General features: G+C 50.0%; 1 protein-coding gene across 38 annotated transcripts in view; it reads left to right on the top strand.

Annotated features, from left to right (window-relative positions):
• Window positions 1-25,899, top strand: part of MSI2 (musashi RNA binding protein 2) — a 398,378-nt gene that overhangs the window by 122,662 nt on the left and 249,817 nt on the right. For all 38 annotated transcript variants that reach the window (XR_016224418.1, XR_016224415.1, XR_016224417.1 and 35 more), the window contains exon 6: window positions 21,958-22,050. Coding sequence is in view for 34 of the 38 variants with exons in the window: in XM_089318616.1 (XP_089174742.1) it covers window positions 21,958-22,050 (93 nt within the window). In the remaining 4 variants the exon portion in view is untranslated. The remainder of the gene's footprint in view (window positions 1-21,957; window positions 22,051-25,899) is intronic.

Below are 25,899 nucleotides of genomic sequence, written 5' to 3' on the forward strand. Positions count from 1 at the left end.
GGAGTGTTGGTGTTTCAGGCTATGAGTGTGGGTCACTTGGAAAGAGGGTTCCCAAATGAAGCAGTCTCTTGTGAGGAAAGCTGCACTCTTTTTTTCTCACACCCCTAAGGTCCCAGAATGTGACCCGTTGTGAGTGGCCAAGCTGTGGCCTGTGTGGAACGCCCCAAGCCTGGCAATGCTCCGACAGGGTCAACCACAACTGCCCTCTTCATGTTGCCGTCCCGTGTTCGCAGATGTCCTGCAGACTCACGGGAAGCAGTTATTTTACTCCCCATTTCCTCATCAAACGTCCTCACCCCAGCCCCTTCTGACCCCAACCCTAACACCTTCCCTCGTACACTTGTTGTTATCTTGTGTGGCTCTGTTCTTGGTTCACCCCACTTCTCCCAACTTCTGAGGCCTGGTATTTTGAAAGTAACGTAGCAAAACCACCACCTGTCTCTGCTACACAATCTGCTTTCCCTAAACCTTTCTGCGGCTCAAAGTTCCGTTTGCCCGCCCGCCCTGGGCTGGGGGAGCTGTGGGCTCTCCCAGGCGTTTTACGGAAGGGTGTCTTTATTCAATTGGACTGTTGCTATTATGTGGCAAAGCATTCAATAAAAATCGTGATTTATGAGACGTGTGTGGCTGTGGTTGTTTTTTCATTTTCTTTCTTTCTTTCTTCTTCTTCTTCTTCTTTTTTTTTTTTTTTTCTGCTTTGTCATCTATCAGGGAGAGAAAAGCCAGGCCTGATAATTTCTTGGCACATCCTGTGTTCAGTTGAGAATGTCAGCTGTCGGCCTGTCAGGAAGTTACTTCTCAGATTGACTTCTCCCTCCTTTTACCTCTTGCCACAGTCTAGTCCTGCTGCGGCGACAGGCCCCACTGTGTCCTGCAGCCTGGCGATAAGGGGACGCTGGACATTATGGGGAGAAGAGTGTGGCCCCCACGTGGCCCTGACCCTCTCACACCCTCCTCCCCGGCCCTCCTGCAGCCACATGTTCATTGGTTGTCAGGGCCTTCCAGAGCCGTCTTTGTCTAGAGTACTGCCCATATTCAGTCTTCTTCCTCTTCCAGCCTGGCTGCCTTAGAAATCCCTTTTTTCCTTCCCTTTCTTTTCTCCTCCTCTCTTTCTTTCCTGCAAAGTATGTGCATATCAGATAAAAGGCTCTGGAATAGAGGGCCCAGCATATTGGCTATCTGCTGCTGGAACTAGGCTAACTGGAGGTAGAAACAAGTTGTCACAAGGGTGCCCGTGGTGGGGGGCAGGAGGGGCCTGAGCCCCAGGAAATGCTGGGTTGACTTTTGCCGCCTCGCACTCCTTTTATTAGCTGTTGACTGAAATGCCGCCCAAGGTAGTGTGAGCCACATTGTGCCCTGCATAGTAAGCGCCTGGTTAAGCCCCCGTTTGGCATCTGCAGTGGCTGCACACTGAACCCCCAGAGGGTGCATAAATGCATCCGTAGCCTGCTGCCGCCGCAGGTAACCAAATGGGGCTGTGAGCACAAGCCTGCAGAACTTGAGCAGGTGTGCGCCTCTTCGAGTCAGTCGTGGCTTCTGAGGTGCAGCCAGCTGTACTCTGGTTTTGGTCAGGAGCTCTGCTCACCAGCAGGGTAGGATCTTGGAAGACCCGCATCTTTCTGGCCTGCTCAGAGAGTAAAGTTAGGGCAGACTAATGAATGAGTCTAGAGACGTCCACCAGTCTGACTGATGCAAGATCTAATCAGAGAGGGTGAGGGGGTTCACATTTTATTGTGTGAAACGCATTGGTCTTTGAGCTTCCTCACTGCCCCCTCGCCCCACTGAGCAAAGGGCGGTTTACCGTCTAGTTGTTCACAGCCTCAGAAGGCCAGGGGACTGTGTGCTTTGGATTTGCACGCCCGCCGGCTCCAAGGGTGAGGAGTTGCCTGGTCCGCCTGCTGCCCCCACGCCTGTCTCCGATTGTGCGTCCGCTTCCTGTGGTGGCATTGCCCGTCAGGAGCTCTCTTCCAGTTGCCTCCAGAGCTTTCTGTGTCTCTGCTCCCTTCTCCAGGTTGCATGCACCTTGCTGCTGACCTGCCTGGAATCTGGCCTCATGCAGCCCTTCCAGCTCAGTTCACACATGACTCCTCAGATGACCCCCTGGCCTCTCCACCTGTGGGTCCTTGTACTCCAGGCTTCCGGGGTACTCTCCATTCAGTTTGCCTTTAACAAACCCACCCATTTATAAAGGGTCTCAGGTATCTCTGTCTTCCTGAAGCCACTCCTACTTTTGTCCTTTCTCCCCCTGGCAGCAGCCCTCACCTCTGAGCCCCCTCTCCTGGGTTTTTAATGACTGGTTAGTATGTCTTTGTTCCTGGTCCCTCTTGTTCCTGTCCAATGTGCCTCACTGGTGGGTTACATGTTGAGGGCAAGGACTGTCCATGTCACTGCTGTCCAATAGGACTTTCTGTGATGAAAAAAATGCTCATTCCAAGGCATGTGGCCCCTGAACATTTGAAATGTGGCTAGGGGAACTGAACTGTTCATGGTACATAAGTTCAGCTAATTTAAGTCTGTGTGGTAGCCACTGTGGCTGGTGGCTGTCATCTTGGTCATTGAAGATGTGCCTCTCACGTGTCTTCAGGTCTTTGCACTGTGCTCTGCCCACAAGCAAAGCCTGATAAATACTGTGGAATGAAGCAGGGATCAGGATTGGAGTTAGTTAGCAAGTGTGTCCCTTGCCTATTTTCCATGCAGTTTGATTTTTAAGTTCTGAGATGATAGACTTGAGCACTGCCAATGCTTTAGGGGATACGGAGATGAATAAGAGATGGTCTCTGCCTTCAAGGAGCTTAACCCTAATGGGTAAGTACCTAGTGATCATAGGAAGTAGGAAGAAGTGAGGTGTCACTATTCAGAAATGGTTTATATGCTGTGTGGCTATAGAGAAAGGAGTCATGGATAGTGATTGAAGGGGGCTGGGAGATGATTTAGAATGTTCGACCATTCAGCAGATATTTATTTATTTATGGCTCAGGAGGTGGGCATATATCTGTGAACCAAACACATAGCATTCCTGGCCTCACGAAGCTTATGGTGGGAGGGAGACAGGTGATAAATAACAGTAAGTAAATTACAGAGTGTATTAGAAGATGAAAAGCCAGGAGAGAGTCCAGAGAGTGCTAGGGTGGGGGGTGGGGTTGACGTGCTAAGCAGGGTGATCCAGGAAGGCCAGGGGTGAAGGGGTCGTGTGAGCGAAGACATTTGTACTGAGGCTGAGGCTTTGGAGACGTGTGATAGGAGCAAAGACGGGGCAGGATATTCCTGGATGAAGGGCAGCTTGAATGCAGGCCTGGGGCGTGGCAGGGTGTGCAGTGGTCAGAGCTGGTGCTCAGAGGACAGGAGGAAGAGCAGGAAGATAAGGCTGGTCATTCAGGGCTTTGAAGATGGCACTGATGGCTTTCTATGTCTCTGCAGATGTCTTTTCTGCCTGTTCACAACATTGCCCCTCCTACTGCCCCACAGTGGTCCTAGTGTATTGCTTCTGCTCATCCCATAGGGGTTCGTTTCGCTTCTCAGAAATTGTGCTGATTAAGAGATGCAAATGTCCTATGAGGAGATTTTGGGAAAGACACAATGTGGTAAGCTGAGGTCTTCCCTGGGGGTAGTTGTAACACTGCCTCTTTTTTTTTTTTTTTTTAAGATTTATTTTATTTATTATTTAAAGTCAGAATTACACAGAGAGAGGAGAGGCAGAGAGAGAGAGAGAGAGAGAGAGGTCTTCCATCTGCTGGTTCACTCCCCAATTGGCTGCAACGGACAGAACTGCGCAGATCTGAAGCCAGGATCCAGGATCCAGGAGCTTCTTCCGGGTCTCCCATGCGGGTACAGGGGCCCAAGGAGTTGGGCCATCTTCCACTGCTATCCCAAGCCATAGCAGAGAGCTGGATAGGAAGTGGAGCAGCTGGGTCTCGAACCGGCGCCCATAAGGGATGCTGGTGCTTTAGGCCAGGGCGTTAACCCGCTGCACCACAGCGCCTGCCCGCCTCTTAACTTGTTTCTGAGTCTCTGTGCAAAATGAGTATGCTGCTGGGTCTCAAGAGGCTCAGGCCCTGTGTTGTAGCTCCTTCCTTTGACTTGGATCAGCAGTGGGACATGGAAGCCTCTGGGGAGCGGGGGGCTGTCAGCAGCAGGAATAAGGGAGAAGAAAGAGGAGGACGGGGTTTGCTAAGTGTGGAGAGAATGTTTCATTTCCCACGAAGTGCAAAGACCTGGAGACTGATGGCTGGATAGGATATGTGTTGACCTGACCTGCTGATGCTGCTTGGAGAACAACTCCGCATGATGATCAAAGTTTCAGATGTATCCTGAGTTTTAAGAATTCTGATTTTTAAGTATTTATTTATTTGAAAGGTTGAGAAACAGAGAAAGAGATGGACACAGACAGACAGACATTGAAATATTCCATCTGGTGGTTCATTCCCTAAAGGCCTGCAATATTCAGGACTGGGCCAGCTGAAGCCAAGGGAGAGAAACTGCATCCAGGTCTCCCATGTGGGTGGCAGGGACTCAACTACTGAACTCCCAGCTGCTGCTTGCCAGGGTGTGCCTTAGCAGGAGTTGGGATCACAGGCAGAGCTGAGACTTGAGCCCAGGCTACCCAGTATGGGATGCACTTGTCCCAAGTGGCATCTTAACCTCCACATCAAATGCCAACCCCAAGAATTAAAATTTTGCCTGGGAAGAGAAGGAAGACATTTGCCAAGGACAAGAAAAGGCTGTGGGGCCAGTGCTATGGCTCCCTCGGTTAATCCTCCGCCTGTGGTGCCAGCATCCCATATGGGCGCTGGGTTCTAGTCCTGGTTGTTCCTCTTCCAGTCCAGCTCTCTGTTGTGGCCCAGGAAGGCAGTGGAGGATGGCCCAAGTGCTTGGGCTCCTGTAGCTGCATGGGAGACCCGGAAGAAGCTCCTGGCTCCTGGCTTCGGATCGATGGAGCTCCGGCTGTAGTGGCCATTTGAGGGGTGAACCAACGGAAGGAAGACCTTTCTCTCTGTCTCTTTCTCTCACTGTCTAACTCTGTCAAATAAATTTAAAAAATTTTTAAAAAGAGAAAGGCTGTTAAAATAGATGGCTTAGAGGCTGGTGCTGTGGTGTAGCCGGTAAAGCCGCCACTTGCAGTTCCAGTATCCCATATGGGCACTGGTTCAAGTTCCAGCTGCTCCACTTCTGATCTGGCTCCCTGCCGATGTGCCTGGGAAAGCAATGGAGGGTGGCCTGGGTCCTTGGTTCCCTGCACCCATGTGGGAGACTAGGAGGAAGCTCTTGGCCCCTGGCTTCTGGCTTTGGATTGGCTCCAGCCGTTGCAGCCATTTGGGGAATGAACTAATGGATGGAAGACCTCTCTCTGTCTCTACTTTCTCTGTAACTCTGTCTTTCAAATAAATAAAATAAATCTTTAAAAAAAATGGCTTATCTTCTTATTGACATCTATAGTCGTAACAGATATTAAAAAAATAGTAAAGTTTCACCTCAAGGGTGGAAACCTTTAAACCTTTTAAAATTAACCAAATTGACCACTGCAAGCACAGCCGTTGTGCCTTGGGGACATTGTCGCGATTGTGGGTGAATCTTCCAATGCTGGTTGTGAGTTGTCTCATGACTAACCAGTGGCTGCCAAGTCACTTTAGGGCTTGGCACCCTAGAGTTTGCTGGGAGAACAGCTCAGAGCGCAGCTCCGAGTTTGCTGGTGAGCTGCCCTTAGAATGCTAGACTGGGCACCACCCCGACCGTCCTGAGACCAGGACCCAGTGAAGTGTATAGCTGATTCCTCATCTTATAAGCATCTTTTTTGCTGCTGGATGCTGTTGACCAGCCCCTTCTGTTTGGAATGCCCTAGCTTCTGTGCTGCAGGTACTGTTATTCTATAACTAAGTACCTCCAGATTGAGCATCTCCAAGCAACCACTTTATTATGCTCGTGGGAGCTGTGGGTCAGGAGTGTGGATGGAGGATGGTAATGATGGCTGGTTTCTGTTTTCCCATGCCTGGGACCACAGCTGGGAAGACTTGAAATTTGAGAGTGGCTGGAGCACAAGGGGCTGGAATCAACTGAAGGCTTGTTCACGCATGTGTTTGGCACCTGCTCCTCTGTATGGTTGGGCTTCCTTACAACATGGTGGCTTCAGAGGAGTGGGACTTCTTGCTTACTGGTGGTTGCTCAGGGCTTCAGGTGTAAGCTGGAAGCCACAGTACCTTTATCAGCCACCCAGACTTGGGAGTCATACCATACCTTCTGCTGTACTCTATTGCTTGAAGCAGTCACAGGCTCATCGGACTCAAGGTCAAGGGGCGTAGACTATGGAACCATGTGTCTCAGCTGGCACAGTAGTTTCTCCTGCTTCTCTCCTTTAGTGTCTTTTGCTTTGGATCTCCAAAAGATACTGGATTCCTCCTGAGTCTTATTTTTCTTGTAGCCCACCCTCTGAAAACATCCACCCCCTGATTTTAGTGGCTCCCTACACATTGGTGAATTCCACCTGGGTCATCTGTCCTGGCTTTCTCGTTGGTGTCAGAACAAATACACACATTGTCCTGTGGCACTGTGAGTGGAACGTCCCCAGAGGGAACACACGCATTTTCTCTGCACACCTGCTTCTGAGTTCCCTACCTCAGCTGATGACACCACCGTCCGCTCAGCCACCCAGTACATTCAAGACTCCTTTCTCTTCCTCATTTCTGTGTCTGGCCATTTATGTAGTCTTGGTGGTTTTGTCTTCTCTTGTATATGTTGTCCTGCTGTGTTATGCAAAAAGGTCCTTGCTTTATTTACTTCAGGGTCCCCTCACATTGAACTGTTATGAAAAGCTCCTTTCCACCCCTCAGATCATCCTGTACAGAATGACTTACCCGAAGCACAAAGCTAAGCATGTTAGTCCCCTATTTAAAACCAGTGACTGTTCCCCGCAGTCAGTAGCATGCAGTCTGCTTGGGGATGGTCTTGGTTGTGGTCTCCTTGGCTCTGTCCTTGTCACCCATCAGCTTCTCCTTTCCTCTTGATTTCTGGAAAACTCCTGTTCATCCTGTCAAGTGCCTCCTCTCTGAAGCCTTCCCAGGCTCTGCTCCCTCTGTCTCTCTTATGTACCCCGCCATTGTGTATATTTTTCAGGCCTCTGGGACATCTCCCAGGGCACAGGACTAAATGTTTAGTTTGGGGTCCAGGACCTCATAGAGACTAGGGTGATGTTGAATAGAATTAATCAGGGAAATTGTCACAGAATCTCTGAACACCAGTGGTTTGAGGATTCTCCCTATTATACTTGACCTTTTAATTGACTTACTGTTAACAGTCACCAAGTGTCCTTTTTATACATAAAGATGCCCGCTGTGTGTGTCTAAGACTAGGGAGGGTGAATGGGGCCTGCAAGATCAGCCCTTTCTCCTTGTGTCCCGAGTGGCTGTGGAGAACTTTGACTTTGGTTCTTCTTAGGAACAAAGTCTTTTATCTGCTTTAGAAGCTCATGCTCAGCTTAGCAACAAAGAGTGGTTGGAATTACCCAAGGGAAAAGAGAGGAGATGAGGAAATAAGGTGCCAGGGACCTTGACCCATCAAATTAATTTGGAGCAGGGAACACTCAGGTCCTCAGTAGTTCAACTGATATGTAACTCGAGAGAGAGACAGAGGGAGAGAGAGAGAGAGAGAGAGACAGAGAAATCTTTCATCTGCTGGTTCACTCCCTAAATGACTGCAATAGCCAGGGTGGAACAGGCAGAAACCAGGAGCCAGGAATCTCATCTGGGTCTCCCACATGGGTGGCAGGGGCCCAAGTACTTGGGCCATTTTCCACTTCTTATCCCTGGCCATTAGCAGGGAGCTGGATTGGAAGTGAAGCAGCCAGGACATGAAACGCCATGCATGGGGGATGCTGGTGTGGCAGGTGGTGGCTTTACCTACTATGCCACAATGCCAACTCCCAATTAATGTTAATTGAGTGACTCCTGTGTACAAGGTCTTCTTTTAGGAGCTAAGAATACAGGGCTAAACAAAACTGACAAAGTTCCTTAACTTCCATCTGGAAGAAACCATGGCTCTCCTGCCTCATGGAACTTTCTCTCTGGGTAGAGTGGGAGCATCCTGACTGCAGCTGATGGGCCTCTGCGTTCCTTGTATGTAGCAGTCCCATGTATGTAGCAGACACTCAACAGATGCTTGTAGAGGGAGTGAATGAGTACTGCTTGTACAAATGAGGTTTAACCAGGCGGATTTTTCTTCCTTTTGGGAAGAGAACTAGATTTGATTCCTCTCCTGTCAGGTGTGGGGAGATTTCCCTGTAGAAGCCCCAGGTCTTCCAGGCAGAAGTGCCCCGCAGAGAGAGCCACGTGCTGTTGGCCGGGCTGTGTGTGATTTGACGGCCCTCCAGAGTCAGCTACAAAATGAGCCTGCCATGTTCTGGCCGACAGCTACTGGTCCCCTGTTGCCTCTTTGCCTCAATAAACAGCCAGGCCAGACCAGTTAGCCAGGTGGGGCGCATGGGGGAACGTAGCTTTCCCTTTTCTCTTTTTCACTGTTTGGTTGGCCGAGTGCAAGTGTTTTAAATAGAACAGACATTGTGGCTATAAAACATCTGTAACACTGCACATTTAGTAAAGTTCCTGGCAGGCCGAGGTTTGATTGGTGATTTTTTTTTTCTGTGTCTGTTGTTGCCTTTTCTCTTCTGTTTATCCCACTGGAAAATAAAGTTTTCTTTTATGTGAAGATTTATAGAAATATGTTCCTGGCACGAAGTGAGCGTGGATGGATTAGGATGTTGGTGTAGCAGAGAAATATTACCTCTGTGGCATGGGCAGCTTTATCTCTCACACAGAATGGCCTTCGTAATGTGCAGCCATCTATTCTTTTGAGGGTAAGGAGCAGCTGAGGTTATAGCAGATAAAGATGCAGCCTTGCATGGAGACAGCCTTTGTTTTCCTAAAGCATCTTTAGTCCCTAGAATGCCACATTTGCCAAGAGCTGTTGCTGGAGGTGGCCTGGCTCAGGGTGGTGTCCACAAAAATCCAAGTGCAATAGAATTGATAATAATTAGTTGTTACATGTCCAGAGTGTGCTTTGTGCCTCTTCCAAGTGCCTTTCCTTCTTTGTGTGCTCTGTGATGCAGGCAGGGATGGTTTGATCCCTATTCACAGACAGAGAACAGAGGTGAAGTCACTGGCAGGGTAGGAAGGTAGCTGGGAGAGAGAAGAGTCGCTTAGTGGGTGTCTCTTGTTCCAACCCCGTGCCAGGCATATTTCATGTGCTAGCTCTTTTAATCCAGTTTTGTAGAGGAAGAAACTGGAGTTGAGAGGTATTCAGGTGCTTTAGTCACGTAGTAGACACATGGCAGCACAGGATTTCTCAAGATCCTCTGCTTTCTACTGTATCACTCAGCCTGCCTGGGGTGCTGAGATTGGAATCCAACCTTCCCATCTGAAAAGTGTCAGATCTGGTATTCTTTGCAGCTTCCAAGGCCCTCCTGGGTTTAGAAAAATCACCTCCCATATTTTGAGGAGGTGAGCCATTCGTTCAAAAGCAGAGAGACTTGCTCATGATTTTGGCTTCTCTTACCACAAACAGTTCTTTGAGTCTCCCCATTTCCTTGAAGGGAAGTTACTTGTAGGGGGAGGAAAGGATCAGATCGGCACAACCTGGCTGGGGTGGGGGAGGGTGTGTGTGCATGTCTTGCTTTCCTTGACAGGCACTATTTATGACCTAACAGATGGCCAAGTGTGTTTCCCAAGACCATTGTGCAAAGGGTGCCATGTGCTTATCTCACTTTCTGCCTCCCCTCGCTGCCCTGCCTCTACCTTCCCTCCCACCACTGCCTGTTTCTGGGAGAGTAGCATGGCAGAGCAGGAGATGTGGACAGAAGAGCTGACCCCAGGTCACAGGCTGGTCATGAGGACTGACGTCCAGAGATCTTCCTATCAGTCCATCCCTTTCTTTTTTTTGCCCACGTCTCCTGGCCAACATCGAAGCATTAAAATAACCCAGGCTTCCCACCTTCCCCATGCTCAATGGCCCTGTTTTTTCCTATCAAGCAGGTTAAAAGTTGCTTCTGTTTGAGCCCTGCCTCCCTGGCCTGACCTACAGGGCCCTCCTTGTTCAGCCTGGCCGGCTCTGCTCCATGTATTCCATAGCCCCTTTACTGCTGTCTTCTGGAACCACTAGCAGACCTCAGAGGGAGACCTTTTCCCCTTTCTCTCCTCTCTAACCGCTGCTGAGCTTCACACCACAGGTCTTGCCTAGCCCTGTACCCCTAAAACTCTATGATGCTACAGACAACACAGTTTTCCCTTGACATTGAGTGTTGTTGGAGCAGAGATAAGGTCTGTGACTTTACATCCACTGAGCCTAGCATCATGCTTGGCATATAGTAGGTCCTCAAAACATGTTTGAAGAGAGAAGAAGTGAATGATTGTGACTTGCTCTTACCCCCTTGGTCATCATTCTTGCTCTGCTGGGATTCAGCACGTGTTTCTGGAGCACCTACTGTGTGCTGGTGCAGTAACGTCCTCATCTCTTGGGATGGTCACAGCAGCTCCATGACATGGGTGGGGGCTGTGCTGGGGCTCAAGGCTGCCATCCCTGGGAGACCCTAGACTCCATCTGCCGCCTTCCGCCTTTTGTCCCCTCATGCTCAGAAAGGGCAGCCTTGCTGTTGTTGGGGCCCCCTGGCAGAAGCAGCTGCCTGGAGAGCTCTGGCTGCACATCAGAATCTTCTGGGGAGTGTTGGAAAAATCCTGCTGCTGGACCTCACTGTGGAGCGATGACATGAGGATCCCCAGGCTGGGGCCTGGGCATCAGTGGGTTCTAGGCATCCTCAAGGCCAAGCCGCTCTGCACCAGGGCTGAGCAGCCCTGCACTGTGAGAGCGTCAGCGCCTCGCAGCCTCTCCACACCGTGTGGATTAAGTGAAACCTGCTCATCAGGAACTGATTGCCTGCACGTCTGAAATATGGTAATGAAGGTAATCAAGGCTAAGGGTTAAGGCTGCCGTTCTTCTCCTGAAATCAGCTGGAGGGTTTGGGGGCTGGGACACCTTGACTCGAGAGCCTGCGTACCAGCAATGGTTTTGTTCTCCCTCTACCCAGAAGAGCAGGTCAGATTGCTGCTGATGGGAATAGGCCTCGCTCTTGTAGGTGGCTCCCCGCTCATGGGAAGGGTGGGTTCCAGAATCCCCGCCTTGAGCAGTCTTCCGTGGGAGACAGTGGTACCCTCGGAAGCTCCTGACCAGCATGGCTTCACCTGACTTCTCCCCAGCCTGGCATCTCAGCCCGGCCCTTGACGGTCCCTAAACTGTTGTTGAGGGAAGGACTGGGGCCCTGTAAGGTAGTGGGTAAAGGAGTAGGGCTCTACTTCTGGGTCCAAGGAACTTTGAACTTCAGGGTAGAAACCTGTCCTCTGGTAGTTGTTACCCAGACAACCTGAAATGTTTGGTGACAAGCGCCATTGGGTGGTGGCAAGTTCTGAACTTATCACCATGGCTGGTGTCACTGCCTGTGCTTGGACTGGCTTCTGGTGAGAAGAGCTGGAGCCAGAGGGAGAGGCCCCGAGGAAGCTGTGTACTTCAGGACTTAGGCTCGGGGACTGGGTTTCCTTGGTGTCTCTGGAGGGTGGTGTCTTGTTGGAGAGACTTGGTGTCTGTTAGAGGATGTACAGTCTTCTCAGTTGCCCTGTCACAGGCATTATCTGTCCATGTTAGTTAGGCCAGGGTATTATGTGCAATTATAGAAGGGGAGAGCAGAGACCAGCATTGTGGCACAGCAGGTTAAGCTACCACCTGCAACACTGCCAATTCGAGTCCCAGCTGCTCCACTTCTGATCTAGCTCCCTGCTACTGTACCTGGGAAAGCAGTGGAAGATGGCCCAAGTGCTTGAGCTCCTGAATCCTGGCTTTGGCCTGACCCAGCCCCAATCATCATGGCCATTTGGGCAGAGAACCAGTAGATGGAAGATGTCTCTGTCTCTCCCTCTCTGTCCCTCTGACTTTCAAATCAATCAATCAATCTTAGGAAAGCAAGGGGAGAGTGAGGCTCAGACTTGAACTGACCTTATCTATTTAACCTGATTCAGTTATTTAGCATGTCTTAGTGTATACAGATAGGCTGGAAAAAAACTAGTGGACAAGTATCAGATAATTTAAACTTAGAACTGTTTGGTTCGGATCACTTCTCTTCTCTTGACACTTCTGTGCTGTAGCCAGGGACCCCAGAACTGTCCATGTCGCTGTTTCCAGGGTCCTCTCTGTTGCCGTGGGTCATCCTGTGCTTTGTCAGAGGAGTTCCCCCAGGGGCACATTGGGCTCTCACTATGGAGTGACAGGTCCCAGCCCCAGTACCCTATCTGCCTCTTTCTTTGCCCATCTTTCTCAGCCTGTCAAGCAGCAGCCATGGAAGCTTCTCTTCTGTCTGCAGACTTGCTCAGCTTCCTCACAGATTGAGGAATTTAATTTTGCCTAATACCACCATCTTGAGGTATTGGTTGTCATTTGAACACAGGTCAAGTCTTGGGGCCTTCCCCGCGGTGAGTCCAGCTGATCGTGTGGCGAGCACTGGCGGGTCAGGGGCCCCAGGAAGGATGGAGTGACAGGTAAACCACCTGTGGACTCAGGGCAGCCCTGACAGCAGCCAGCCCCCTCGCTCAGCCTCTGCTGACGCGGACGTCACCATCCTTAATTTCCTGTGCCTTGCGAGGCAGTGCTCATCTCTGTACCTTTTTCTCTTACCAGCCCCTCCCACCGCCCCGCAAGCCCCCGATAGGAATCAGTGCTACTGTCTAGCATATTACTCTCTGATACTGATCTGTGGACAGGTCACCGTGCGGCTGCAGCTTCCTGCCCAAGGGTAAGAGGAAGGAGCATTTTTAAAATGAGTCTGGGAGGGAGCCAGGCAGAGGGCTGAGTGAGGAGGGGCCTGTGCTCCCTGCCCAGGCCTCCTGACAACGTCATCACAAGATTACCTTCTCCCATAGGTGAATTGTTGTTTTAATCAGAGGTAGTGTTAATACCTGTGTCGTGTAATTGTGTGTAAATTACAGCCCAGCTCCACATAGATGATGGCTATTTTTTTCCCTCCTAATTTTAAAGCTGTTTAGAGGGAATGCCAAATTAGAACCTGAACCCTAGTGCTCCCTAGATGATAGCTATAGGCTGGGAGGAAGAGCTCAGAGAAACCTTTGAGGTTTTTTGTTGTCAGTTCCTCCAAAGTTGAGCTCTGCGATTGGCAACATAAAAGATTGTTACACCCTTTCCCAGTGGGCAGCTATGGGTGACTTGGAACACATGGGGTCAGCAGAGGGAGCAGCAGAGAGGATGTACTTTCTTGGGTGTTTGGGATAATTCTGAGCCCTGGTCTCATTCATAAACTTGGCCTAGGGATCTCTCTAGCCTGTCTGTATTTTAGAGTGTGTGGGGAGGGGAGGAGGAAGGAGATAGTTTAATTGAAGTATAATTCAAATACCTTATAATTATCTATTTATTTTTAAAAAGTATTTATCTTCTGTTTATTTGAAAGGCAGAGACAGAAACAGACACACAGAGGTGTTCCATCCAGTGTTTCATTCCCCTAATGCCTATAATAGCCAGGCCTGGGCCAAGCCAACTCCAGGAATCAGGAACTCAACCCAGATCTCCCATGCGGATGGCAGAGATCCAAGTACTTGAGTCATCACATGCTGCCTCCCAAGGTGCAGATTAGCAGGAGACTAGAAACAGAATCGGAGCTGGGATTTTTTTTATTTTACTTGAAAGTCAGAGTTACACAGAGAGAGGAGAGGCAGAGAGAGGGAGAAAGGTCTTCCATCCGATGGTTCTCTCTCCAATTGGCCACAATGGCCAGAACTGCACCGATCCGAAACCAGGAGCCAGGAAGTTCTTCTGGGTCTCCCACACGGTCTCAGGGGCCCAAGGACTTGTGTCATCTTCTACTGCTTTCCCAGGCCACAGCAGAGAGCTAGATCAGAAGTGGAGCAGCCGGGTCTTTAACTGGCACCCATAAGGGATGCTGGCGCTTCAGGCCAGGGCATTAACCTGCTGCGCCACAGCGCCGGCCCCAGGATCTGGGACTTGAACCTAGGCTCCGATATAAGATGGTGAAATCTCAGCCAACATCTTAGCTACTGTGCTAGATGCATATCTCAGTTACACACTTAAATGTATAATTCAGTGGGTTCTATTATATTCAGATATGTGCACCCATTGCCGCAGTCAATTTTAACATTTTTATCACCGCAAGAAGAAACCACATACCTTTTAGCCATCACCACCCCCAGTAGGCAACTACTGTCTGCAGAGTTTTCAAAAAGTTAATGGAAAATGCATATTATGGGGCTGCCGCTGTGGTGTACCAGGTAAAGCTGCTGCCTGCAGTGCCAGGTTCCTGTATGGGTGCTGTTCAAAACTAACTGCTGCACTTATCATCCAACTCTCTGCTATGGCCTGCGAAAGCAGTAGAAGATGGCCCAAGTCCTTGGGTCCGTGCGCCCATGTGGGAGATCTGGAAGAAGCTCCAGGATCCTGGTTTAGGATTGGCCCAGGTCTGGCTGTTGTGGCCATCTAGGGAGTGAACCAGTGGATGGAAGATTCTCTCTCTCTCTCTGCCTCTACCTCTCTATAACTCTGCCTTTCAAATAAATAAATATTAAAAAGAAAAAGATGCATATTATGAAATTAACTCAGCATGGATTCTGGACCTGTTTTGTATTAAAACTTATCTTTTAATTCCTTTTTCCCATGAACTTTTAGAAGTGCCTTTGTGCCTTCTATCTCTATAGATTTCCTTACCATGGGCTTTTATATAAATGGAGCTATGTAATAGGTGGTCTTTTGTGACTGGCATCTTTCACTTAGCATGCTGTTTTCACAGTTCATCCATGTTGTAGCAAGAGACAGCATTTCATTCATTTTTATGGCTGCCTAGTATTCTGCCCCATGGTTCTACCATATGGTGTTTAATCATTCAGGTGTGGTGGATTTTGCGTGGTTCCACTTTTTGGCTGTGATGAGCAGTGCTGCTGTGAACATTTGGGTGGAAGTTTTGGTAGAAGTATGCTTGACTTTCTCCTGGGTACATACCTCTGTATGTGGCATTGCTGGGTAAATGGTAACTGAGGAACTGCTCGACTTTTCTAAAGAAGCTGGACTCTTACATTCCCACCAGCAAAATCTGGCCTGTTGTTTTTGTGTCTTTCCTTCAAAATTGAAAAAGAAGAGGTCAGACTGGTTCCTCACCATGCCCCCACTTCTCGCCTTTCCCCGTCTTTCTGTTGAGAGGAAGATTTTAAACACCAGCACAAATGAACGGTGTCAGTGGAAAGGGCAAGAATTTTAAAAAATGTTTTTATTTGCGAGTGAGAGCAAGGTAGTGCTCGAATCCTGTGGTCCACTCAGCAGTTCCTCGGGCTGCTGTGACAAGTCCCTGTACCTGGGAGCTTACGTAACAGGCATGCCTCTGATGGCGGCAGTGCTGGCTCCTTTGAGAGCCTCTGCAGGAGGAACTGACACATGCCTCTCCCCAGGCCTCTCCCCAGTGCCAGCAATCCTTGGTCCTCCTTGGACTGTGGACGCATCAGCCCAAGCTCTGCTTCCATCTTCCCATAGCCCCTTCTTTGTGTCTTAAAGGACGCCAGTTGCTGGCTGTAGGTCCCACCCCGCATCTAGTATGGCTTCCTTTCAAGATCCTTAAGTAATTAATAAGTAAAGATACTGTTTATTTCCATGGGGCAGGAGCTGTGGCACAACTGGTAAAGCTGCTGCCTGTGACACCCATCCCATATGGGCACTGGTTTGTGTCCTGGCTGCTCCATTTCCAATCCAGCTCCCTGCTGATGGCCTAGGAAGAGCAGCAGAAGATGGCCCAAGTCCTTGGGCCCCTGCACCCACGTGAGAGATGTAGATGAAACTCCTGGCTCCTGGCTTCAGCCTGACCCAGCCCTGGCCATTGTGACCATCTGGGCAGTGAACTAGCAGGTGGAAGATTCTCTCTCTCTCTCTCTCTCTCTCTCTCTCTCTCTCTCTTTCCCTCTCTCCCTCTCTCCCTCTCTGTCTATAACTCTGCCTTTCAAATAAATAAATAGTTTTTTTTTTTACGAGACCCTGTTTTCAAATCAGATCTCCCTCTGAGAATCTTAGTGGGCCTGGGATTGAGGAGGACTGTGTTCAGTGCACCACAGTGCCTTTTCCATATTTGATCCTAGAAACATTGGGAGAAGATTCCCAGTATCTGATCAACATTCTGATTTTGCATACTGGATTCAGATGTGATGAAGGGATCAGTAGTGGTGGTGATGGTGACAGTGCTGGTGGTAGTAACAGTGGCTGTTTCCTGTTGTGGGAAAGGAAGGGAAAAAATCCTGGGAGAGATGAGGACTTCAGAGGATATGTCCTTTGGAAGAAACGTCCCAGGAAATGGAACCCTGGATGTGGGAAGTTGTGGGGCTGCAGTTGGTATCTTTGCCATATAAGGCTTGGGGCTGAATTCTGCAGTGCAGAATAACAAGGGGGAAAGTGCATGGTGGAAAATGCCCTGGGATTCATCCCAGATTCTGAATCTGCTGAGTGCTTTTGTTCATCAGTGATGCTTGCTTGATTGTTTTCGGTGTAATGAATGGGTCCCAAGGACACTGTCTGCCTGACTACTCACCTTGCCTTTCATTGGCACACAGGTCATCTCAATGGGACTTGATTTTTCATCTGCATGGTAGGCAGCATGGACTGAAAGGCTGCGGGGTCCCAGCCAGTGGTAGCGTTGCAGCATCTTCCCTGGGCTCTCTGCAGGTGAGAGTGCACCTGTAAACCAGCCCATGTTCCTGGGCAGCGAACCTGACACAGATCTTTTCCTTAAGGTGACTTAGAATGTTTCAGGAGCATGATCATAGCAAAAGTTGATTGGATTTCCCTGGACCCCTCTCATACCCATTTTGTTCTCTCCAGAGCCATTTCCTGCCTCACCACGTATTTGTCAGGATTAAGAAATATTCACATGGTTTTTCATTCTACCCCCAACCACACACACACACATACACATACTTGTGGTAATAACTACTATCTTTGGGCCAGTGCTGTTGGAGCTAAGTTTTTCCTTTCAGGATCTTTTAAAAAATAATTTGTTTTCTGAACTCCTCTCTCCCTGCTCTGCTTTCAACACACACAGGCACACACACAAACACCCTGTTTGCCTTATCCTATTTTATAAAAATATAAATACTGGCCCTACTCTGACTATTTCAGATGGAAGCACATTTTTTAAAAGGGAACTTTTTAGAGTTTCATAAAAGAGCCAGCTGTCTGGTTCGAGGCAGGAAGGCGGAGTGTGCTTTGCAGCTCTAGTTAGCTGCTGGCTTTGGCCAGTTTGTGTGTGTAAACAGCAATTTTCTGAACTGGCATGGGTGCTGGGGTTTTCTTTGTGGAGCCAAGGGGTGTGTGGAGAGCAGTGGTCTTTAGTTAAATTACGGGTCTAGATGCAAAGCTCCACAGCAGTGATACTTGAATTTTAGGTACACACGGCCAGGAGTATGCACACCCACACACGTCATTTCCCAGGGTGATACCCTCAGCCTCAGAGGGCCATCTGCTGGGAGGGGTTGTCCCAACTGGCACAGGCCCCTGGAGTAGGGATCTGGCGTCTGATGAGGGGAAGAACTCACGTGACAGATCACTTCCTTCATGGATTTTGGTGTGAGCTCTGTCTGGGGATATGTAGATGGTTCTTTCTGGTTCTGGATGTACTGGGGCCCTCTGAGCCTCTGGGGTGCAGCTGCCAGCTTTCCTGTACTGCAGTGGGTAGGGCCCTGTACCAATGTGAAGACTGGGGATAGGAAGCAGTTACCAAGAGGACCTAACAGAGGATGAAAACAGAAATGGCTCTCTTCACTGGTGGGTGGAGAGGACTTTTTATAATGCAAAGGTGTATAGGGGCAGGTGCTTACTCTTTCTAAGGCTGGAAGAAGGTTAAAGCACCTAGAGTGCTGGATGGTACCTGCAGCAATGAGAAGCCAAGACTGAAAAGTGGGACTGGAGTTACCTGGGACACGTACACACATCCACATGTGCACGTGCAGACACACACATGTGCACGCGAACCTTGTCTAGTACTGATGAGCAATTGAAGCTCTTCATTTAGCTCCACTGAGAGGCTGTACACCCGCCTGTGTCCTTTTCTGGCTCCTCCCCAGCCATGCAGATGGAAGGGATAAGAAGAGAAGGCTGTGCGACTCTAGGGTCCTCTGCGTCCTGCAGTCCTCACTAGAATGCAAACCCTCCAGCAGTCCACAGTCTTTTTGGCCAAAGCAGACCACTCCCCCTCCCCGAGTGCGTGCACCCCTGGTGAGAGGGGTCACCGTGCTCGTCTCCAGAAGCTGAGACATGGGTGAGCAGTGTTGCCCAGCTGCCCTCTGGGATTCTTGCATGTGGAAGGCTCTGAGAAAGCCAGCCTCACTGTAGTGCCATGAGGAAGAGTGGGCTTCATCACGCAAGCCAGCTGGTCCTGCACAGGATGTTGTAGCAACTCCAGCACTTTGGTGCACAGCCTGGGGCCTGGTATTTCTCATCCTGCTGAGAAAAAAAAAAGTGTTTTAAAGGCTTTTTTGGGACTGAGTAGATTTATGGCTGGTGTCTGCCTCTGTCTTTAGGGCTCTCCCTAGGCATGTTTATGACTATGAGGCAAGAGTGAAAGGTGTTAGGAAGTGCCCTTTTCATTTAGCCTGTTACTGGGGAATAAACATCCTGTTGACTTCTGTACTGGGAGAGAAAACACGGTGGGCGTTGACTTCTCAGGGTCCACAGGAGCGTTTGGCACAGAGATAAGGGCTGCGCTGTACCCACCTGCCTCTGAACAACGCGTCAATGAGACCATGGGGTTCCCTGTTTAGGATGCCTCTCCAGAGTTTCTTTAAGTTGAAAATTCCACTAGTGCATGTTTGCAGATCACGTTAGTGTTTCTTTATAGATATTTCATTACTTGGCTGGGGTAAAACATAAAAAAGGAATGAAAACTCTAAAATGAAGCTATTGGGAGTCTTTGCCCCATCTGAAATCACCGAGGGATGTAGAAAAGTGTTTTTGACATTGTAGTGGCAGAGAATGGCACAATAGGAGTTGATATTTCAACTTTTTATAGAATGTATTCTATCCCACGTTTATTCTGAACTTGAAGGATGAATTTAGGAGCTGACTTTGGATTCAGTTACAGTGGCCATTTATTGTCTACACGGTACTCCACTAGACACTTTGACATATGCCATTTAATTTATCCCTAATAGGAACCTTGTGTGTTGGGCTAATTATTATATCTCCGTTTTATAGCATATTAAACTCCACATTCTATTAGAATGTAAGCTGTAGCACCTAGCACTTAATGTGTCTGTTGAATGAATACATTAAGAAGGTTACATTAGTAACATTTGGCAGTTGCTGAGTGCAGGGAGAGGTTTAGATCTAGAGAAGACTCGATGGAGTTTTACTGTTCCTGTGAACCTTGTTACACAAGGGAGCTGTCAGGAGTGTGGGAGAGGGAGCTGGGTGGCAAGAAGCAAGAGTAAGGTGCCCTGGTTAACGAGAGGTCCTTGGCGCTTCACAGATATGGACACTGATGGGATCTTCAGGGAGTGTCCTCGTGTATATCATCTAATCCTCCATTCATCTGAAAAGAGATGAGAAAAAGTAAACCACAGCTTTAAACACATGAGCAAATCTCCGTATGGCTCTCAGAGGCAATGGAAGACAGTGGCAGGCAGTGTGCAGTCACCAGGATGATGTCTCTTAGAGTAGAAAGACCGTTACAAGGATGTTCCAGTTTGGGGTCAGCCTGTGTGCTCTGGTGACATGGCCCTGATGGGAGCTGCCAAGCTCAGGCATGAGCTCTGGGAAGCCTCTCACCATCACGGCCATCACGGCCAGCACACTCGCGGATTTGTTTGGGAGCTCTGGTCCAGCTCCTTGCAGTGCAGAGGAGAAGATGAAGAACAGAGGGTGTGAGTCCCATCCAGGGTCACACCCAGAGCTAGACATTAGACACAGATGCCAGGTGTCCTGTGCCTTTCAGACTCCTGCTGGTCACCTCTGCCACCCTGGTGTCGCTCAGCTGAGGCTGTCCGTTGGGGGTGGCTGGGTTCATTTAGTCACTTGGGAAATGTGTGCAGAGGCTCAGTGAGGAAGCGATCCGGGCAGCCGTGGTCCCTAAACCGAGGCATCCTGCATCGGGACACGCTAGAGCCGCGGGACATCGTGTGTTTCGTCTCTGTGGCCAAACTGGTGAGGTCTAGCACCCACTGAATGTCTCAAGCTTTTACTTGGACATTGAAACCAAAATACCCTGACATATTGCTCATACCAAGTCTCCAGAATGAAGTTTATTTCCTTAACTTTTGGCTCCTCCATGTAAGATTTTTTGACTCCTTTTTTGAACACTTTCATTATTGTTTAAAAAAGATTTATTCATTTATTTGAAAGGCAGAGTTACAGAGAGAGAGCACAAGAGACAGAATCATCCACTGGTTCACTCCACAAATGCCCACAACGATGGGAGTTGGAGCTTCATTCAGGTTTCCCATGTAGGTGCAAGGGCCCAAGCAGCTGGACCATTCTCTGCTGCTCTCCCAGGCACACCAGCAAGGAGCTGGATCAGAAGTGGAACAGCTGGGGCTCAAACCAGCTCCCAAATAGGATACTGGTGTCTCAAGCAGTGGCCCCACCTGCTATGCCACAACTCTGGCCCCCCTACATTTTTTTAATTAGTTCAAGTATTTACTTACTTGACAGGCAGAGATGGAGGGGAGGGACTCTTCCATCTATTGGTTCACTCCACTAATGACCACAATGGCTGGGGCTGGGCCAGGCTAGAGCTAAGAACCCAGAACTCACTCTGGCACTCCCACATGGGTGGCAAGGGCCCAAGTACTTGGGAACCTCTTCTGCCTTCCCAGGCACATTGGCGGGGAGCTGGATAGGAACGGGAGCAGCCAGAACTGGAACCAGCTCTCCGATATGGGATGCTGGCATTGTGGCAGTGACTTAACCCGCTGTGCCACAACGTTGACCCCTGAACAGTTTATATTATTTAATTTCCTTCTCCTTTTGCTCTAGGACTGGTAGGGGGTGGGGAGCACTCTGAAATGGAGTTACATGTGCTTACTTTTGCGTGTATCACAGCGCTCGCTCACATGGGCTTGAGCATGCCTCAGCCTGTGCTTGGGGTTGTGGTGGGGAGGAATCTAAGAGGAATCAGGAGCTGAGCGTCTGGAGAAGGAAGTCGTACAGCCGACGGACATGGAGAGTGGGGAGAGGAGGACCGGGGAGATTTCAGAAAGGGAGGAGCTGTCCTTGTTGGGGACAGTCAACAGCTCCGTCTGCTGAGCTTTAGAGAAGGCTGTGGGACCATGGTTACAGCTGACCGTGGGAAGATCAGAGGGTAGGGGGCCATTCCCAGAAAGGCTACATGAACCAAAGCACAGTGTGGAGATTAGCTGAGCACGACTAGGGTGTGGATCAGGTGAAGATGGGGGTTGGAGGGTGGAGAGCAGAGCTCGCAGAGGGGTTCCTGGGTGTGATGTCGCTTCCCGTCCTGTCTGGAGACATTTGCCAGCTCCTGGAGGAGCCCCGTGTAGATGGTACACACGTGGTTGTGAATTACCTGTGCGTCTCTTTTGATGGGTTTTGTGGATATTTTCTGCACAGCAGATTTTAGGCATGTTCTGTTTTGTTTGCGTCTCTGAGGGTCAAACCAGCTTGAAGGTCATTTGCTACTACTGCATCCCAGCGAAGCTCTGGGCTACAGCCACAGAGGCCCTAAAGGCCATCCTGCTGGTGGCATTGCAGGATGGGCAGAGCCCTGGTTTCCGGAGTCCTTCCACAAGCACAGGGCCTGCTCCATGCGTCTTGGATGGGCCTGACCTTGCCCAGAAAAGTGTGGGGTGTGGCTTGTTTCCATAGTTTTGCAAACACAGCTCCGAATAATGCGGTTAACCCATGCCCTTCTCTTGTCCCTTCTTGCAGATGGTCACAAGAACAAAGAAGATATTTGTAGGCGGATTATCTGCGAACACTGTTGTGGAAGATGTCAAGCAATATTTTGAGCAGTTTGGAAAGGTAAGCATGGCGTGAGGTCGGATCGCATACCCAGAAGGGACCTCCAACTTGGCTGCTGCTGTGGCCTCTGCCTCAGCCACAGCCGCGTCCTTCAGAAACACGTCCTTGAAGTTGGCCGTCATGATTTAAGTGAAACTCGGCAGGAGTCGGGCTGGGAGTCTGGCTTGTAGTCGGCGTGGTGCCCTGGGTGGCTGCGGCAGCAGACAGAGTGGCCTTTCAGTGCAGTGCTGCTGGCATTTGCTGGCCACGTGGGGCGCTGGGCTAGGAGCTGGCAGGGGCAGAGCTGGGGAGGCACGCTGGGCTGTGACTCACAGGGCAGCAGCTCCCGTAGAAGCTGCTGGAGGCCTGTGGGTTGGCGCTGGGCTTCCGGGTCCTGTGCCTTTCTGGAACATGCCCGCGGAGATGGGGCTCCCCAAGGTCCTTGGCAGCTGAACCCTACCCTGTCAAGTGCCCAAGGAGGCTTTGGGAAGATGCAGGGACTGCACCTGTCTGCGTTCCTGACCTGAGAGTCTGTGACACAGCAGGGGAATCATCTCCTGGACTGTGTTGCTAGAAGAGGCGGGACCTACACGAGTCCCCACATCAGCCAGGAGACAGTGGTGGAGAAGAGGTGTGTGTGACAGGCAGAGACGGATAGACAGATGGAATGTATAACTGTGGTCTGGCTGGTGGGGGAGTTGAGTGGGTTCTTTCCCCTGGATGGCCCTGTTGCCCTGGGGGGCTGACCCTTGCTGGCTTCTGTGTGGTCTTGTTCCTCTGGTCTTGGGGAAATGGCAGGAGCAGGTGCTGGCAAGTGAGTGGCTGAGCTACATCTTTGAGTAGTTGTGGGTGTTGTCCTAAGGCCCCGGTGCGGGTCTGTTCCCTTCTGTATAGGCCTCCATCTTCCCTGCTGAACAGCTGATGTGGCAGAGCAGCCCAGCCATCCTGAGAAAACATGGCACCTGCCCTAAGCAACCTCACTCATTCCCTGCCCCCGCAGTGACTTTCCTGCTTGTCGTGGGTGGTACAATCACACTGCTGCGAGTTGGCCAGCCCGAAGGCTCTGTGCTTTCCATCAGTTCGCCCAGGGCAATGGACAGCTAGGCCTCTGTGCTCAGGTGTGTCTGTTTGCGAGCTACTCTCTGGGAAGATGGCCGTGACCTTTATTTAGCCTCAGAATGGAGATTTCTCTCTGTCTTTGGTGTTAATGAATTTCTGCATGGATGGGAGACCATGCAACAAAGAGAAGCCAGTGTCCTCCAGCCTGGCCCTGCACTCAGAGGTCACCGAGCGACCCTTCCAGGTCAGTTTTGAAAGGTACCTTCCCCCATGGCCTTTCCTGGCATTGCCAGGTGGGGGCTGATGCATTCTAGCAGGTTCTAAAGTATACCTTAGTGTGTTGTTGACCACGTGTGCTTCCCCCTTCAAGACCGATTTAGAGCACACTGCCCCCACCCTGCCTGGGGAGAGGGATTGGAAATAATGCAATGCGACAAGTCCAGCCTGCAGCATGGAAAGCTCTGGAGGGTGAGCCTGCTTGGCTCTCTTTCTGCCTACAAAACAAGTCCAGGGGTGGTGTTTGCAAGCCTGAGGTGGGATTTCCTCTTGCTGGCCCTAACCTGCCCTGGAATCTCCTGGGCCTGTCTGTGGGTATTGGGGAAGTTGACGCTGCCCAGCTGGGCTGTTAGAATATTCCAAACAGGCTCACGCTTGCCAATGCACAGCACATCTCTCTGTGCCTCCAACCTTGTGTTTCTCTCTCTCTTTCTTCTTCTTTCTCTTTTTGTTCTCTGTTCTTCATGAACACTGGTAGTTGTGACCCAGGACAGTGAGCCAGCACTGTCAGCAGTAAGATACTCTGGATGCTTGGGCCTTGACCACAGTGGCCACCATCCCTGCCATGAAAACAGTTGGCCTTTTGTACAGGAAGTGGTCATAGACCGTCTTCCCTGGCATGGCACTCGTCCATTCTTGGGCTGCCCGGTTCATTCTGCCATGACGTTAGTGGATGCCGGCAGGACCGGTAAACTTAGCAAGTGCTTTGTGAAAGGACTGAGGAGGCTTTGAATGTGTCAGAACCCTGGCGATCTCTGCTCATGCCTGTGTGGCTTATTTCAACCGTATGCTGTGTAATGTGTTGTCTGGTCTGCCTGCAGAATGGCCGGCTTCTTTTTGGGCTGGCAATTGGTGTCCCATTTGTAGCTCAGTGGGAAGGATCCATTCCCTTTTAGCATTCTGGTCTAATTCATTGGAATCTGGAATGTTCAGAGTAGGGGAGCAAAATATACTCACATGAAACATAAAGTATACTTTTACATGCATGAAATAGACTCTCATACAGAGTATACTTAGGAAGTATACTCATATATGCATGAAGTATGCTAGTGCATGAAGTGTGTTTGCATACATGAAATATACTCTCACATACATTAAATATACTATTACATACTTGAAGTGTACTCCCACATTAATGAATATATACTAACACACACAAAGTATACTTACAGCAGGTATCAGAATATGCATGAAGTTTACTCATATACATGACGTATATGAACACATGAAGCATACCAACACCAAAATATACTAATATTCCAGAAGTATACTCACATGCACACACACGAAGCATACTTACACACACTTGCATAAAAGTATACTCACATATGCACACATATGTAAAGTTGTTTGGGGCTGTCTTCAAGCCAGTTGCAGATTTTATCATTTACGGTGTTGGCTACTGGGCCAGGCCTTTGACTTATATTGTCTTAGTTCTTCTCTGGGGGGAGTGGTGTTGCCCATGGTGTGGGTTGTTAAATGGGCTCTCTCTTTGATTCCTGGCCATGGCCCCCTGAGGGGGAGAGCTGGATGCAGACTCCCACTCCAGGCTTGTCTGTAACAGAACCTGAACTCTGCATCTTGTTCCAACTGCTGCTCAGCCCTCAGGATGGACTTACGGTGGGGAGGGTGTAAAGAGCAGATAGATGGTAGTGACCTTCAGTGTGCTCAGGGCCAGTGCTGGAGACCTGGATGCACATCACCTTCTTCCACCCTGCACAGCAGATATGGGAGGGAGGTGGACATGGAAGGGCAGGGCGCTGAGTTTCACCAGTGGTCACCCAGGTGAGGCTGATGGAAAACAGAGCTCATCCTCTCCTTCCTGCTTCTCAAACTAGAACTTTGCACCTTCCCTGGGCTCCCTGCAGGGTGTGCCATCGTTTTTTCAGATGTCCCTCGATGTCCTCTGTCCCCTTTCCTGCTTCCCATCCTGCCTGAGTTGGCAGTGGTGTGGGGAGCAATCCGGACTGGACTAAGTTACTGGAATTAAGACTTATTCTATGCATCTGCTCTCCCACAATATGGCGCTGGGAGAGGAGTAAACAGCTTCTACCCAGCTGCCTCTCACCAACTTGACAAGCTGTAGGACTTGCTCCTGATTGGAGGAGAGCAGCGTACTCGGCGTGTGGGCAGCCGAGTTGAGATTGGCGGAGGAGGACTATAAAGGAGGAGAGAGACGGCATGCACCGAGAACATCTAAGGGGAACACCTGTGCAGCCCCCGAGAGAGCCGGCCGGCGGTGTGCCGCTCCCCTGCGGAAGTGGGGAAAGCGGCCAGGGGGAACCGCCCTTCCACGGAGGTGGAAGGGACAGTAGCCAACCCGGGAAGAACCAGCAGCAAACCCGGGGAGGGCCGAGCAGACAAAAGAACAGCGCAGGGTCTTGTGTCGTTCCTCCACGAAGAGGGGGAGCGACAAGTGGCTTCTGCTGCTTATCCCAGGTAGCAGTCAGGATGGAGAACATAGCTATCGGGGCTGAGTTGTGGGAGCATAAATACGTCATGACTGCAGCAGAGTGGGCACCGAGTGACACCCTG

Source organism: Oryctolagus cuniculus, chromosome 17 (genome assembly GCF_051225735.1).
Source record: "Oryctolagus cuniculus isolate XC-2025 breed Fujian yellow rabbit chromosome 17, ASM5122573v1, whole genome shotgun sequence".
Classification (NCBI taxonomy): Eukaryota; Metazoa; Chordata; class Mammalia; order Lagomorpha; family Leporidae; genus Oryctolagus; species Oryctolagus cuniculus.